General features: G+C 43.0%; 2 protein-coding genes across 3 annotated transcripts; both read left to right on the plus strand.

The window, feature by feature from the left end:
• The first annotated feature begins 2,536 nt into the window (after nucleotides 1–2,536).
• On the plus strand, nucleotides 2,537–9,466 carry LOC109199982 (uncharacterized). Of its 2 annotated transcripts, XM_019355356.2 has the most exons (4): nucleotides 2,537–3,238; nucleotides 6,444–6,453; nucleotides 6,536–7,629; nucleotides 8,841–9,466. In XM_019355356.2, the coding sequence occupies exons 3-4, from the start codon at nucleotides 6,814–6,816 to the stop codon at nucleotides 8,973–8,975; spliced, it is 951 nt and encodes a 316-aa protein (XP_019210901.1). In that variant the 5' UTR covers nucleotides 2,537–3,238; nucleotides 6,444–6,453; nucleotides 6,536–6,813; the 3' UTR covers nucleotides 8,976–9,466. The 2 variants fall into 2 exon arrangements, with proteins under 2 accessions (XP_019210901.1, XP_019210900.1); XM_019355355.2 differs by lacking the exon at nucleotides 2,537–3,238 and having other exon boundaries at nucleotides 6,210–7,635; nucleotides 8,847–9,466.
• Nucleotides 3,235–5,379, plus strand: LOC112844731 (leukocyte receptor cluster member 8 homolog). The gene is made up of 2 exons (XM_025904360.1): nucleotides 3,235–3,571; nucleotides 3,838–5,379. The coding sequence occupies exon 2, from the start codon at nucleotides 3,865–3,867 to the stop codon at nucleotides 5,377–5,379; it is 1,515 nt and encodes a 504-aa protein (XP_025760145.1). The 5' UTR covers nucleotides 3,235–3,571; nucleotides 3,838–3,864.
• Nucleotides 9,467–13,517: the final 4,051 nt, after the last annotated feature.

Below are 13,517 nucleotides of genomic sequence, written 5' to 3' on the forward strand. Positions count from 1 at the left end.
CAGCACAGCATGGAGGGCGATGGCAATGGCATCTTCTGTGGATCTGTTTGCGCAGTATGCAAACTGGTGGGGGTCAAATTCTGGGGGGAGGTAATCCTTGATGTGCTGAAGGACTAGTCTCTCAAAGCATTTCATGATTAGCGGCGTGAGGCCCACAGGGCGATAAACATTCAGGCTGGTGATGGGAGACGTCTTCGGCACTGGGATGATTGTGGCTGATTTTAGACAGGATGGGATGGCTGCCTGATCCAGTGAGAGGTTGAAGAGTCTGGTGAAGATGGGATGAGCTGGTGGCACATGCTCTTAGCACCTTACCAGGTACTCCATCTAGACCGGCAGCCTTCCTGGGGTTCACTGCTAGGAGCACACGTCTGACATCGTGTTCTGTTACAGTGAATGGAGCGGTGCAGGAACCAGGTGAGGATGAGGATGGAAGCAGGGCTGAAGCAGATGAGTGCTGCTGTTCTGGTGTTTCTATTGGGCGAAGAAGCTGTTTATTTCTTCTCCAAGCTGAACACTCAGGTTTCCTGTTTTCACAGTGCAACCCCTGTGGTTGATGATGTCTTGTATGCCCTGCCACACCTCCCGTGTGTTGTTGCTGGACAGCTGGGACTCTGTTTCTTCTTTGGTCTGTCTTGGCTTTTTTAATTCCCCTTTTCAGGTCAGCTCGAGCAGCTCTGTACAGAGCTCTGTCACCTGACCTGAAGGCGGCATCATGGGTGTAGTGGCACTTCCTGTTGTTTGACAAACCAAACATCCCACAATTAAAAGTCCACAAGCCACTGCTGCACTGAGATAATATTTCGTACGCAGGCAAAAGAAGTCCGCTGTCCAAACTTGAAAGTTGCGTTTTTATGGTTTATTCATCCAGTTTGGCAAGCAATAACAAGATCCATTTTTTGTTACTTCCTGCTGCTTCTCCTGCTCTGGTAAAAAACCATAGGCCCACCCCAGTGCATGCTGGTCATACCAGTCTCTTTATTTATAGAAACAAAATGGCCCTACAGCTCTTACTGACTAATTTAACAAGGTAAACACCAAACAAACAAAACATTGAAACAAATATTAACCTACAAATAAACTTGTAAATACCGTAGTTTTCGGGTCAAAAGCCATAACTTTTTTCCCACGGCTTATACTGACATGCGGCTAATGCATTTTTTTTTTCTATGCGGCCCAAAACATTTTGCCTGGTAACAGTAGACCAATAAAATTGATAAGTAGTATATATACGGTATATATTTTTACCGGTTGTTAAGAGACCTTGTAATGTTGTTTTGTGCACTGTTCCGTAAAAAAACCCATAAGCAACATAATTTGTGTGTTACCGATACGTACGTATATTTAAAGGTAGCCGTGTTACAGGCGCTGTTCGAGGAAAAGAAGCATTTGCAGTATGTATTTTTGTATGTTACCATAAAATTTATGTTACCATGTTTATGTTACCTTATGGATTAAATTAAACGTTAAAAATCCTCACGTGTAATATTTCTGTATAAATATCTCATATTATGAGTGAAATTCATACGGCTTAAAATCCGGTGCGGCCTGTACAAAATTGATTTTCTTTCTAAAATTAGAGCATGCGGCTTTTAACCAGGTGCGCTCTGTAGTACGGGAATTACGTTAATCCCAGAAGTCAGCCTGTTTAAGGCTCTGATATCTATTCTGTATGACTTAAAGCAGTTATGACATGGTCTGATTTTCTCACCCAATAAAGGAATATTTATTAAATCAGTCTACTCTTCATTCTATCAGAAACAGTTATCACAGCTCGTACATTTTCTTTTTACACATATATGTAAGAGCCAAATGTAATAAGACCAACATATTAAAAGAACAATATTTGTCTCTTATATATAATACAACTATATATACACTGTCAAAGATACTTGTCTTTGACTGAAGATTTAAGGTGATAGGAAATATAAATAACTGCAACTTGAATCTTTACTGAAGCTCAGTGTTTGACACAGAGTTCAAGTTCAGTGCTGTAATAACTAATAATGATTAATATAATAACTTTAATATTGGCCATATTATATTTACATTACCACAGTGAGATGACTTTAGTCTCATGAACAACATGAGCTAATTGTTATTTACTAACTAAGCTTGAAATGACTGTTCAGTACAGAAATGAAGCCCAACAATCATGTTTTACAGTCCCGTGGTTTCAGCCTCAGATACTCAACTAATCAAAGTGATGTCGTAAAAAAAATGAAAGACCAAAAACACATTTTTTCTCCTTCATTTCTGTCAAACGTTTCTCACGGTTAGTATCATGGTTGCTAGGCAACCTGAGCAGCGTGACGAAGGCTTGACTGTCCCATTTCACAAGCCTCTCACTTCCACATTCTCGTACTTCCTAGTACGCACCGTACGTAGTACGCGTAGTGCGCGTACTCCAGAGCATGCGGTTGCTGGATTGGGACACAGCCATTGTCTCAATAAAGAAAGGAGCCTCAATGTTTCCTTTGTTCCTTCCTTCAGCAGAGGATACACTCGAGCATCCTTTGTAAAGGGAGACTGTTAAGAGATTTTATTAATACTATCATGACATGTATATACATATATGTCTTTGCTTGCGTGTTTGAATATGTTTATCCATTTTAAACTTATCTGAACAGTGCGTACCTGAGAGCAGTGTGTCATGCACCCATCTTTCCCAGCTGTCAGCAATAGATTACACACACACTCACTCAGTTCTGTTTATAATCATTGTACTTCTGCCTTATCCTCGCCCAACTGAAACCAGCATAAACTGATTTCACAGAAACCAAGATCAGCACACACTCAGCATTTCTTGAGAGCTGGAACATGATGTATGAAATGTTGTGTAACTTCTGCAATGCTATAAAATAAAGGGTTTCTGCGTGCTCAAGGGAGAGTGCCACTCGAGCTCTCACCCGTGCACGTTGCCGTTATTACACTTAAACTGTCTGAGTGTCTCTATTCAACCTGAAGAATGTCTTTTAAAATATAAACACCTGACATTTTAATGGTCCTTCGAGCCGGATTGGACACCAAATTCTAACTAATTTTGTGCTCCAACAGAGTGACCTCGTCGCCGCCTGGAATCGTGAACCCGCGCTGCAAAGTCTGTCGACAGCCTGTTTCTAGTGAAGCAGAAAATCCAACTACGTGGATTCACCGTTGGTCAGCGCTTTACAAGAGGTCCGCGATCCCGGGGAGCGAGGAGGATTCTCTCTGACCGGCATTTTCTCATTCGAACCAGGTGAATATAAGCACTCAAAAACACATTGCGTCTAAAAAATCGATTCTAGTTTGACACGACTCTCAGTAGACTAGTCCTGTGTGGGCCGAAAGTCGGATAAACAAAACTGAAAGTCCTGTGTGGGCCGAAAGTCGGATAAACGAAACTGAAAGTCCTGTGTGGGCTCGTTTCATGAGACTCGCCTGTAAGACGGAATTGGCAGTCCTGTGTGGGCTCATTCTGCAGTTTAAAAGGTTGGGAGTCAGGGATCTCACTCTAAGAGTGAATGGTAAATAAGGAGCGTGTCAACTAAAATAGGATTATAGTACCGCGTGTGAAGTTTATGTGTTGTTGAGGAGTGAGTGACATTTTGAATAGGAACACTAGGTTCCTGCACCACTCCTATTGTTTTTTCTTTTTTTCTTTTTTTTTCTTTTCTTTCTGTGCTGACTGACTGGTGAGGAAGGGAAAAGGTTGCGCGTCAACGCATAAAATTAAGGCCGCCCTGGGTCTAGACCAGGGTAGAAGGCTGCCTTAATAACCTCCCCCGACTCTAATATCAGAGAAGGTCACGCAGTGTGTGTTGGTAGTATTAATAAATAAAAAATAAACAAAGAACTATCGAATAAAATAAATCAAAATTAAATATGGGAAATAAATCTACAAAACCCGAATTGACTGCAGATGAACAATGGTTAGAGAAAAAATGCCCTGGTGCAGGACAAATAAGCGCAAATAGGTGGAGAAATCCCAAAAAGACAAACTGCACCGCCTGGGAGGGGAACTGTAGCCCTGGCCCAATACAGCAATTAAGTAAATGCCTACAAGCAGAGATAGAAAAGACTAGTGGTAAAAAGAAAGACCTGCGCATGTTCGAATACGTAAGTTTCTTTGTACCATGGCAGGAGGAAAGTAAGAAGCGTGAAGAGAAAAGAAACAAAAAGCAAAATAAACAAAGCAAAAAGCCACCTACCGAAACCACCAATCCTCCTCCTTATCAAACACCTCCCTCAGCCCCGGGTCCCCCTGATACTGAGCAACCATACCCCCCAAATCCTTACCCCCCTGTTTCAAAAAATCCCTTTGTAAAACCACAAGACTCTTATGTCTCAGCGAGACAACAACTGAATCTAATGACCCGCGAAGACCCACCGCCACGGCCCCCAGGCCCGTTAGGGCAATTTCCGTTAATTCAGGTGCCAAACCCAAATTTCGGGCGAATAACCGGAGAGCCACCACAAGCGCCAGGTGGAGCACTCCCCAGGGATAGACATCCCTTCACATACACGTTTCAACCGTGGTCGGCCGAAGACAGAAAAAACGTATTAAAAGACGTGCCCCCTTTAAATGAAGGACACCAACAGTGGAGAGATGCGGTAGAATTAATCCGCTCCAATTGGCTGCTAAGTGGCCAAGAAATGCTACAGGTCCTACAGGACCTATTAGGCCTCAAATTGGCCCGAGTCCGCGGAAATTACACAGGCCTAAGACAAGATGGCACCATGTTCCCAGCAGGGGACCCAGACCTAGCTACAGCTTTAAATGAGGTATATGAGAGAATTAGAACGACACTAGCGCCCAGGCCAGATTACGGAAAAATAGGAGAAACAAAGCAAAAAGAAAACGAGTCTGCCTCTGACTTCCTAGACAGACTACGACCAGTCTTTAGACAAAACTCAGGTCTAGAATATGATGAGGGCGTGAACACCCCTTTTGAACAACAACTAAAAAACGCGTTTCTAAAAGGCCTCCTCCCAAAGGTCCGCGCCCACGTAGATAAACATTGGGTCACTCAAAATAACGGAAGTCTAGCTGATGCTTTACAGCATGCAGAACATGCAGTAAAGGTACAGAAAAACAAAGCAGCACAAACCGGAGTTTTTGTGGTAACCACAGAGGGAGGCATAGTTGCTTACGCGGGAAAAAATCCACAGCAGAGAGGGAAAGGAAGGAGACAGAATACAGGTGATAAAGAAAGGCACAGAAGGTGCTATAATTGCGATAAAGAAGGACACTTTGCAAAGGAGTGCAGAAACAAAAAGAGAGAAGACCGAAGGGACAGACGTGAGCACAGAGATGACAGGGACAGAGATAGATATGACCGTTCCGATAGACGCGACAGGCAGGACAGAGAAAACGACAGGGACAGTGAAGATATGTGACTAGGCACCCGCCCCAAAGTTTCAGGTGACAGCAGCAGAGATAACAACGAACTTTTCAACATCCACCAATTGCTTCTAGGCTCAGAACACAAACCAGAAGTAACCATTCATGTAAACGGGAAGCCTTATTTTATGTTATGTGACACAGGGGCCTGTATGACCGTTCTGCGCGAAGAGCCACCATGAACACATTTTTCAAAAGACGCTCGTGTGGTCACGTCTGCATCAGGCCACACAACCACGCAATTACTGACGCAGAAATTGGATTTTCTCCACTCAGAAGGCAACTGAGGTTGCAAACTACAGTGCATTATCGACTCAAGCTGCCCAGTAAACCTGTTAGGACGTGACGGGCTGATGAAATTACGAATAGGCGTTGTCCCAGAGAGTAATGGCATGAGGGCAGAGCTAATGCTCTCAGAATCACACGCACTTGCATGTCATGAAGATGGCGAACCACATTACTACTGGACACTAGATCTCCCAGCCTCTGAGCAGCTGACCACAACGGCCGAACGATACCTACCACGCTCATCAGACACAATGCCGTTCAATGCTTTGCATAACACATTACGTTTCAAGCAAACGCCTGGACCTGACTCAGAATATGACGCCCAAGTCCACCGTTTAGGACCACAAAAATTAACCCTACAGCACCTCTACATCACCAAGAGCGGAAACGCGGTCTGCTCAGTGATACAGCCCCCTAAGGTCAGAGATTTAAACAAAATGCCCACTCCACATGTGTCCGTGGCAAAAAACCCTCAAACTAGTAGAAAGAACCAATGGCACTATAAAACAAAGGCTGAGAAAGTGTATGGAAGAAACAGGCAGACCGTGGCCTGAATGTATAGGCCTGGTAAAGATGTAGATGAGACTAACACAGAGCTCACAGAAACTAACACCATTTGAAATAATACACGGCAGACCCTTTCCTCTGCCAATCACAAGTGAACCAATAGACAAATCCATAAGAGAAACGACCCTAGCAGAGTGGATGACAAAACTACTGGAAAACAAAGAAATAGTTTTGAACAACCAACTGCCGAGTGATTCTCTTCCAGTCTCTTCCAGGTTGAAACCAGGCGACTGGATCCTGATCAAAGTGCTCCAAAGAAAAAACTGGAGTTCTCCTAGGTGGGAAGGCCCCTACCAGGTCCTGCTCACAACACCCACAGCATGCAAGATTGCTGAACGACCCTCGTGGATTCATCAAAGCCACACAAAGAAGATTGAACCAATCCAAGACCCACCAACATCTCCTTAAAGTGAGTGATAAGTTTAGACTCTGGTCCTCCCCAACCTCTAGTGTTCGCTCGGTGGGGGGTAGGGTGATCAGTGGCAACACTCGTGATCCCACTCCTCTGGCTGAGGTCTACTCATTAGAGGCTACGGGTGTGTCTGGTGGTCGAGAAGAGGAGAACACTCACAGGAATGGAGATGCTAGACAGAACCCAAGATTCCACTGAGGGAGAAAGGAGAGATGGACATAGACAACGTCAATATTGGACAACAGGATGCCAGCTGACAACAGTCACAACCCCGTGTTTCATGTTTGTGTTCTCAGTGTTCCTGACAATAGCCATCGTATCCATGAACATGGCCTGCACCGATAATCCCTGTGATCCCCACTGCCAGCAGATTTATCGTCAGTACCCAAATGTGACATGCTCAGAACAAAGCGCTGTCCCTAAACAAGATCATCGCACCACGGAAAATGTGGAACTGACCCGGAAAAAGCGCAGTTTCTGCAGAGGATACTGCCACGGAGTGGCAGGGGCCAGGAAATATGACAACCCATGTAACCAAACTGCAACCCTGAAGAAGACCGAAGATCTATACCTATGCTACAACAAAACCAGTTTTTCCTCTACAGTATGGATCCCACTAAACTCATTCCACATTGGAGGCTATCGAGGTGACGAGTGGAACGAATATGACTGGTACCTGTCAAGCACGGACTGGGACCAAGGCTGGGACACTGTCTTCACCTATACTGGCAACGACTGGACACCCTACAGTGAGTACTGGCTGGCAAACTCGGCAAAGAACTGGTCAAAAACTATGAATATGACCAAGACATCAACCCATCTGATACTGAATTTCCATACGGAAAAGCTCCCTCTGGCTGAAACCCCGCTAGCCATGTCCGTCCGAACTTGGGATCATTTTACCAACTCCCCTTGCTACCACCTGACACTGTTTGTGTACAGAAAACATGCAAATGATCCACACACCTACCTGTCAATATGCAGCAACATCACAAAAACCGGAACCAATGACACGACGAAAGACACCAAGAATGCTCCTGTCCTGACAGTGGGTCCCCACACATATATGACGAGAGTGGTGATAGTAGGACCCGAATTGGAAGCAGACGACTGGTTCAAAATAACCACAGGCATCTCTGGACACTCAAATAACTGGCTACTGCTAGCAGAACAAGCAGCCCAGGATGCAAATGATGACTGCATGGTCTGTTTAGGACCCCGCCCGACGTTAAGGGTGGTACCTTCACCAGTAGAAGAACACTGTCTGGTACCTGTAATGAACCACACCAATGTTCCCGGAGCTAACTGTTCGAGATGGGACACAATCTTCCCAGTGACAGGCCTGGAAAAAACAAAACCCATATTTTCGCGAGACGTGACTGGCACAAACCACACGTGCATTAACATGACAGGCCCAGGAGAACGAATAGGAAGCCTGAATTCATCGAACTGCCTATCAATCACAAATGTAAATGAGACTTTTAAGCCTATAAGCAGAGCAGATGTGCGGTGGTGGTGCGGAGACCCCCAGATCTACGACCGCATGCCCAGGGACTGGACCGGTGTATGCGGACTGGTGTCACTACTCCTACCAGTACAGGTTGTTAAACTCTCAGTGACTGACATAACCACAACCTCACGAGAACATTGGCCAAAAACACGCGAAAAGAGAGCTGCACCAGAAGAGCCCGGCCCGGATCCAACCTATATTGACGCAATAGGTGTCCCTCGGGGAGTACCTGATGAGTATAAGCTGGTAGACCAGGTGGCTGCAGGCTTCGAGTCATCAGTATGCTGGTGGTGCACAATCAACAAAAACGTGGACAGAATAAACTACATCCACTACAATGTCCAACGTCTGGGCAACCTAACCCAGGCAGGCTTCTATGCTGTGGCTGAGCAATTGAGAGCCACATCCTTGATGTCATTCCAGAACAGGATCGCCCTGGACATGTTGCTAAGTGAAAAGAATGGCGTGTGTTCAATGTTTGGGGAACAATGCTGCACGTTCATACCAAACAACACAGCCGCAGATGGCAGTTTGACCAGAGCCCTAGAAGGCTTGAAGACCCTGAATGAGAAGATGAAAGAACACTCCGGTGTTGATATTTCAATGTGGGACAGCTGGATGGACATGTTTGGAAAATACCGCAGCCTGGTATCATCCATTTTAGTATCAATAGCCGTCTTTGCAGCCATTCTGACTCTTTGTGGTTGCTGCTGCATACCATGCATAAGAGCCCTGATCAACAGACTGATAGCAACTGCCATTACACCAGACCCTGTCAGCCCAAGAGAAACTATGACGTTATTGGAACACGCTGACACTGACACAGACACTGATAATGATGAAGCTGATTCAAGTGAAGAGAACAGCCTGTAAAATGAAAAGAAAATAAAGACCCCTGTTAACAATGATGCAACAGTTAAAAATGCTAAGTCAAGAGACTGTATGCTGAACAGTTAAAATGTGTAAACAAATTAACAACAGGAGGGAATATGTTAAGAGATTTTATTAATACTATCATGACATGTATATACATATATGTCTTTGCTTGCATGTTTGAATATGTTTATCCATTTTAAACTTATCTGAACAGTGCGTACCTGAGAGCAGTGTGTCATGCACCCATCTTTCCCAGCTGTCAGCAATAGATTACACACACACTCACTCAGTTCTGTTTATAATCATTGTACTTCTGCCTTATCCTCGCCCAACTGAAACCAGCATAAACTGATTTCACAGAAACCAAGATCAGCACACACTCAGCATTTCTTGAGAGCTGGAACATGATGTATGAAATGTTGTGTAACTTCTGCAATGCTATAAAATAAAGGGTTTCTGTGTGCTCAAGGGAGAGTGCCACTCGAGCTCTCACCCGTGCACGTTGCCGTTATTACACTTAAACTGTCTGAGTGTCTCTATTCAACCTGAAGAATGTCTTTTAAAATATAAACACCTGACATTTTAATGGTCCTTCGAGCCGGATTGGACACCAAATTCTAACTAATTTTGTGCTCCAACAGAGTGACCTCGTCGCCGCCTGGAATCGTGAACCCGCGCTGCAAAGTCTGTCGACAGCCTGTTTCTAGTGAAGCAGAAAACCTGAAGAATGTCTTTTAAAATATAAACACCTGACAGAGACAATACTGTCATCTTGTTTGTACTATCAGTACACATCCATGAAACTGTCCATTGTGCAGTTGTCGTCCCAAGGGGACGTTTACCCCAACCCTAAACCAAGCAGGTAAAGCAGGTGATCTTTTTTGGTTAAAGGAAATAAGTTCAGAGACGTAAGTGTGTAATTACGTTTTATGCACTGGCGATGCATGCCGGGAGGCGGTAATACAGTGAGTAAACAGTTGGTCTTACCGCACACATGGTCCCGCGTACTTATTGAGATTCAGAGTAAGAATCACACACCTCTCTCTCGCCCTACAGTAGCTGGGATTGGCTAAAAGAAGAAAACAAATGTCAGATAATTGTGAAAATTTTGGAGCCAGTGTCGTCTTCAAATAGGTATCAAACACATTGCAGAAACACAATCAGGCTTCTTAAAAGGAAGATCAGTTCACAATAACATAAGCCTGGTGCTGGTTGTCATAGAAGACTATTCTTTCTCTTTCTGGACTTTTACAAAGTCTTTGTTTCAGTGGTGCATCAGTTTATTTTTTCAGTCCTTGAACACTGTAGTACTGTCATATCATTTGGAGCCTTGCTAGGGACATGGGAGAAAAAAAGATATCTCGCAAAAGTTCATTGATAGCTTGTGTTGTGAGACCTGAGACCTGACTTCTGAGCCTTGACTTCTCAGACCTGAGACCTGATGACTTTTTGTCTGAGAACTGAGAACTGACAGTTTTTTTTTCTGAGACCTGACGGCTTTATTTCATGAAACCTGTCATTTTTTTCTGAGACTGAGACCTCACAACTTTTTGTTTGATGCCTGTGACCTGACGACATTTTGTCTGAGACCTCAGAACTTACAGCTTTATTCCTGAGACCTGAGCATGTCCTAAAATGTACTGATTCTTTTTACCTGTCAGCTTACCATGAACATGCAAAGTGGATTGTACTGATTTGATTTGGTTTGATTCTGCTTCATTAAAAACCTTCATCTGGGTATTTTTGGCCTCACCAGTTTATGGAAGGGATAATGTTATTATTACTATTATTTGTATTGTTGGACATTTGTGAGAGACCATTAACATCAAGGTTAGATGAAGTTATCATGAGCTGCTCTGGCAGTGAAATTTTAAAATTTTTGGAATTAAAATGACATGTTTAATAAGTGATCTTCAACCAGGAACATCTCATTCTACAGGAGTTTCTACAGGAACTGACTTCAGTATCTTTTCAAATCAAGATCATTCAAACTGTCTGTGATGGCGATGAACTCCACATGGTTTTTAGTGAGAAGTAGGTGTCTAATAATGATTGTGATTTCATGCCTGAGTTGAAAACCTGGATTTTCCAAAATATAAGGTTATATAATATAAGGTTCCAGATTATTTGCACATGCTGCAAAATAAAAACACAAACTGCAGCTTTTATTCCAGGTAGTATGAAGATTAGCATGTACATGATTTGCTCTTATTATTTCATTCTTTATTATATCTTTTCATTCTTGATTATTCGTTTCTTTATTATTTCATCCTCGTGAATCAAATGTGTTGAATTCAATAAAACACATTAAACTAAACTCGTGTCATCAGACTCTCAGCTGTTTGGGCTGTATTGTCTTTCAGTGAAAACTAGATGGAGCTCCAGTTCTAGGAACTGGCGCCTGCCAAAGAAGCTATATGAATTAAATTCAAATGCATACATAGCGGTAAATGAATTTTGGACACCAGAAAAAAAGACACACAATATAGGAACTTTTTTTTTTACCAGTATTAAACCCTCTAAACTTTTATTCCAAACTTTTGTCAAAAATACTTTTTCTTTAACACCAAATTAAGAAAGAGAAATCAAACATTTGGATTCATTTGAATGAGCTCAGTAGAAAATGTAGCGGAGCTGGTTGTGAACTGAGCTTCAGAGAAACACAACATACTGATATTCACTATGAAGCTTTGAGTGGAAAAAGACAGAAAAACAACATGTGGATCTTGGGATAATGCAGCTTCCATCTTTAAAGGACTGAAGAGGAAGAAGTTTACAAGGAATCATTTAGAACAGTTTCAAACATCAACTGATTGAATCCATGAATCTGAAAACATGTTTGTGAGTGAAAGAGACAGACATGTACAGACTGAACTATCTGTTCAACAGTCAGAGTGTTTCTCTAACAGGAGACACTCTTTACACTCAGCACAGGGACACTGAGGAACCAGGAGACCAGAACATAAACCCAGGATAAAGAGTTTGAGTGAATGTGGTGTTGAATGTGTGGAGGTGGATCAGAGTGTCAGAGGAGACTCTGTAGAAGGACAGAGTGCCAGCAGGACAGTCCACATACACTGCTGCTCTGTTAGAGACAGAGGAGGAGGAGGAGGAGGAGATGGATGTTTTTATCTTATTGTGAAGCACATAACGAGGAACATTATCAGAGCAGCTCAGACTCCAGGACTGATCATTGAGTCCAAACCTACAGTCACTGCCTCCTTTCCTTCTGATGCTTCTGTAACTCACTGATATATAAACGCCTCCTCTCCACTCGACCTCCCAGTAACAGCGACCAGTCAGACCATTTCTACACAGCAGCTGTTCCCAGTAATCAAATCTGTCTGGATGATCAGGATATGACTGAACCTCCTCCACATATGTCACCTTCCAGTTGTTGTCAGACAGTTGGAGCTTTGTGTTCACTGTGTTTGTGTCGATTGTGAGTTGACAGGAATCTGATGGAGAGAACAAACACAATCCAGCTGCAGTTATTGATCCATCATCTGTTCATTGATTGACACTTTGATGATGACTCCTGACATGATGAAGATGGTTGAATGTGTGCTGCTTTGTTTTCATGAATCCCATTAAAAACACACTTACACTTCCTCAGACCTGGTCTCAACCATCGGACTCCAGCAGGCTCCACCCTGAAAGGAGGAGGGGGGTCAGAGCAGTCAGTATGCACACATGGACATTGCATGGCTCTCATACACACACTGTTACACACTGATAAAGGAAAAGTCCAACATTTTTACAAATGCACTTGAATCCATATGTGGATCAAACTGTTGATGATTTGGACTGATCCTGGATCTGCCAGCACATCACTGTACTGAAAGAAATATGACTGGTTCAAACTGTGACCTTCATTATCTTTATATTCCTCTTCATTTTAGCCCTAAAGGACACCTCCCTGCCTTTGCTCTCAATAATGGCATGGCACGTGTCAGGTTTTTCCCACCAGGAATGATTCTACGACTAGCATGGCCTGTGCACAATGCAAGAACTATGTCTGCAAGTAGCATGTGCACTGTAAAATCTAATTAGTTCCCAGAACTCAAAAAAATTATGGAAACTCGTTGCCTCAAAAAAATTGAGTAAAGCTTAGCTAAAAATGACTAAGTTAGGACAACTTATTTACTTTGAGTACTCTGTACAAGCTCATTTGTTCCCAGAACTCAAAAAAATTGGATCAAGTTTACGTAAGATGACCAAGTTAGGGCAACTTACTCATTTTGAGTACACTGTACAGCCTTGTTAGTTCCCAGAACTCAAAAAAATTATGGAAACTCGTTGCCTCAAAAAAACTAAGTAAAGCTTACTTAAGATGACTGTTAGGACAACTTATACATTGCAAGTCTGCAGTATTAACAATAACTTGATATTTCTGACTGTACAATACTAATTGTTTACCTACTGACAAACATGTTAAGTTCAACTAAATGAAAAAACAATTTGTGGTACCATGAATATGA

The sequence above is a fragment of the Oreochromis niloticus genome, unplaced genomic scaffold (genome assembly GCF_001858045.2).
Source record: "Oreochromis niloticus isolate F11D_XX unplaced genomic scaffold, O_niloticus_UMD_NMBU tig00001025_pilon, whole genome shotgun sequence".
In the NCBI taxonomy this organism is placed as follows: Eukaryota; Metazoa; Chordata; class Actinopteri; order Cichliformes; family Cichlidae; genus Oreochromis; species Oreochromis niloticus.

Bases quoted from the DNA above. Each gene is read 5' to 3' on its own strand.
- LOC112844731 (XM_025904360.1), top strand. From the start codon at position 3,865: ATGGGAAATAAATCTACAAAACCCGAATTGACTGCAGATGAACAATGG.
- LOC109199982 (XM_019355356.2), top strand. From the start codon at position 6,814: ATGGAGATGCTAGACAGAACCCAAGATTCCACTGAGGGAGAAAGGAGA. The intron at 7,630-8,840 runs TGCAGCAACATC...AATAGCCGTCTT, and splicing joins CACACACCTACCTGTCAATA to TGCAGCCATTCTGACTCTTT.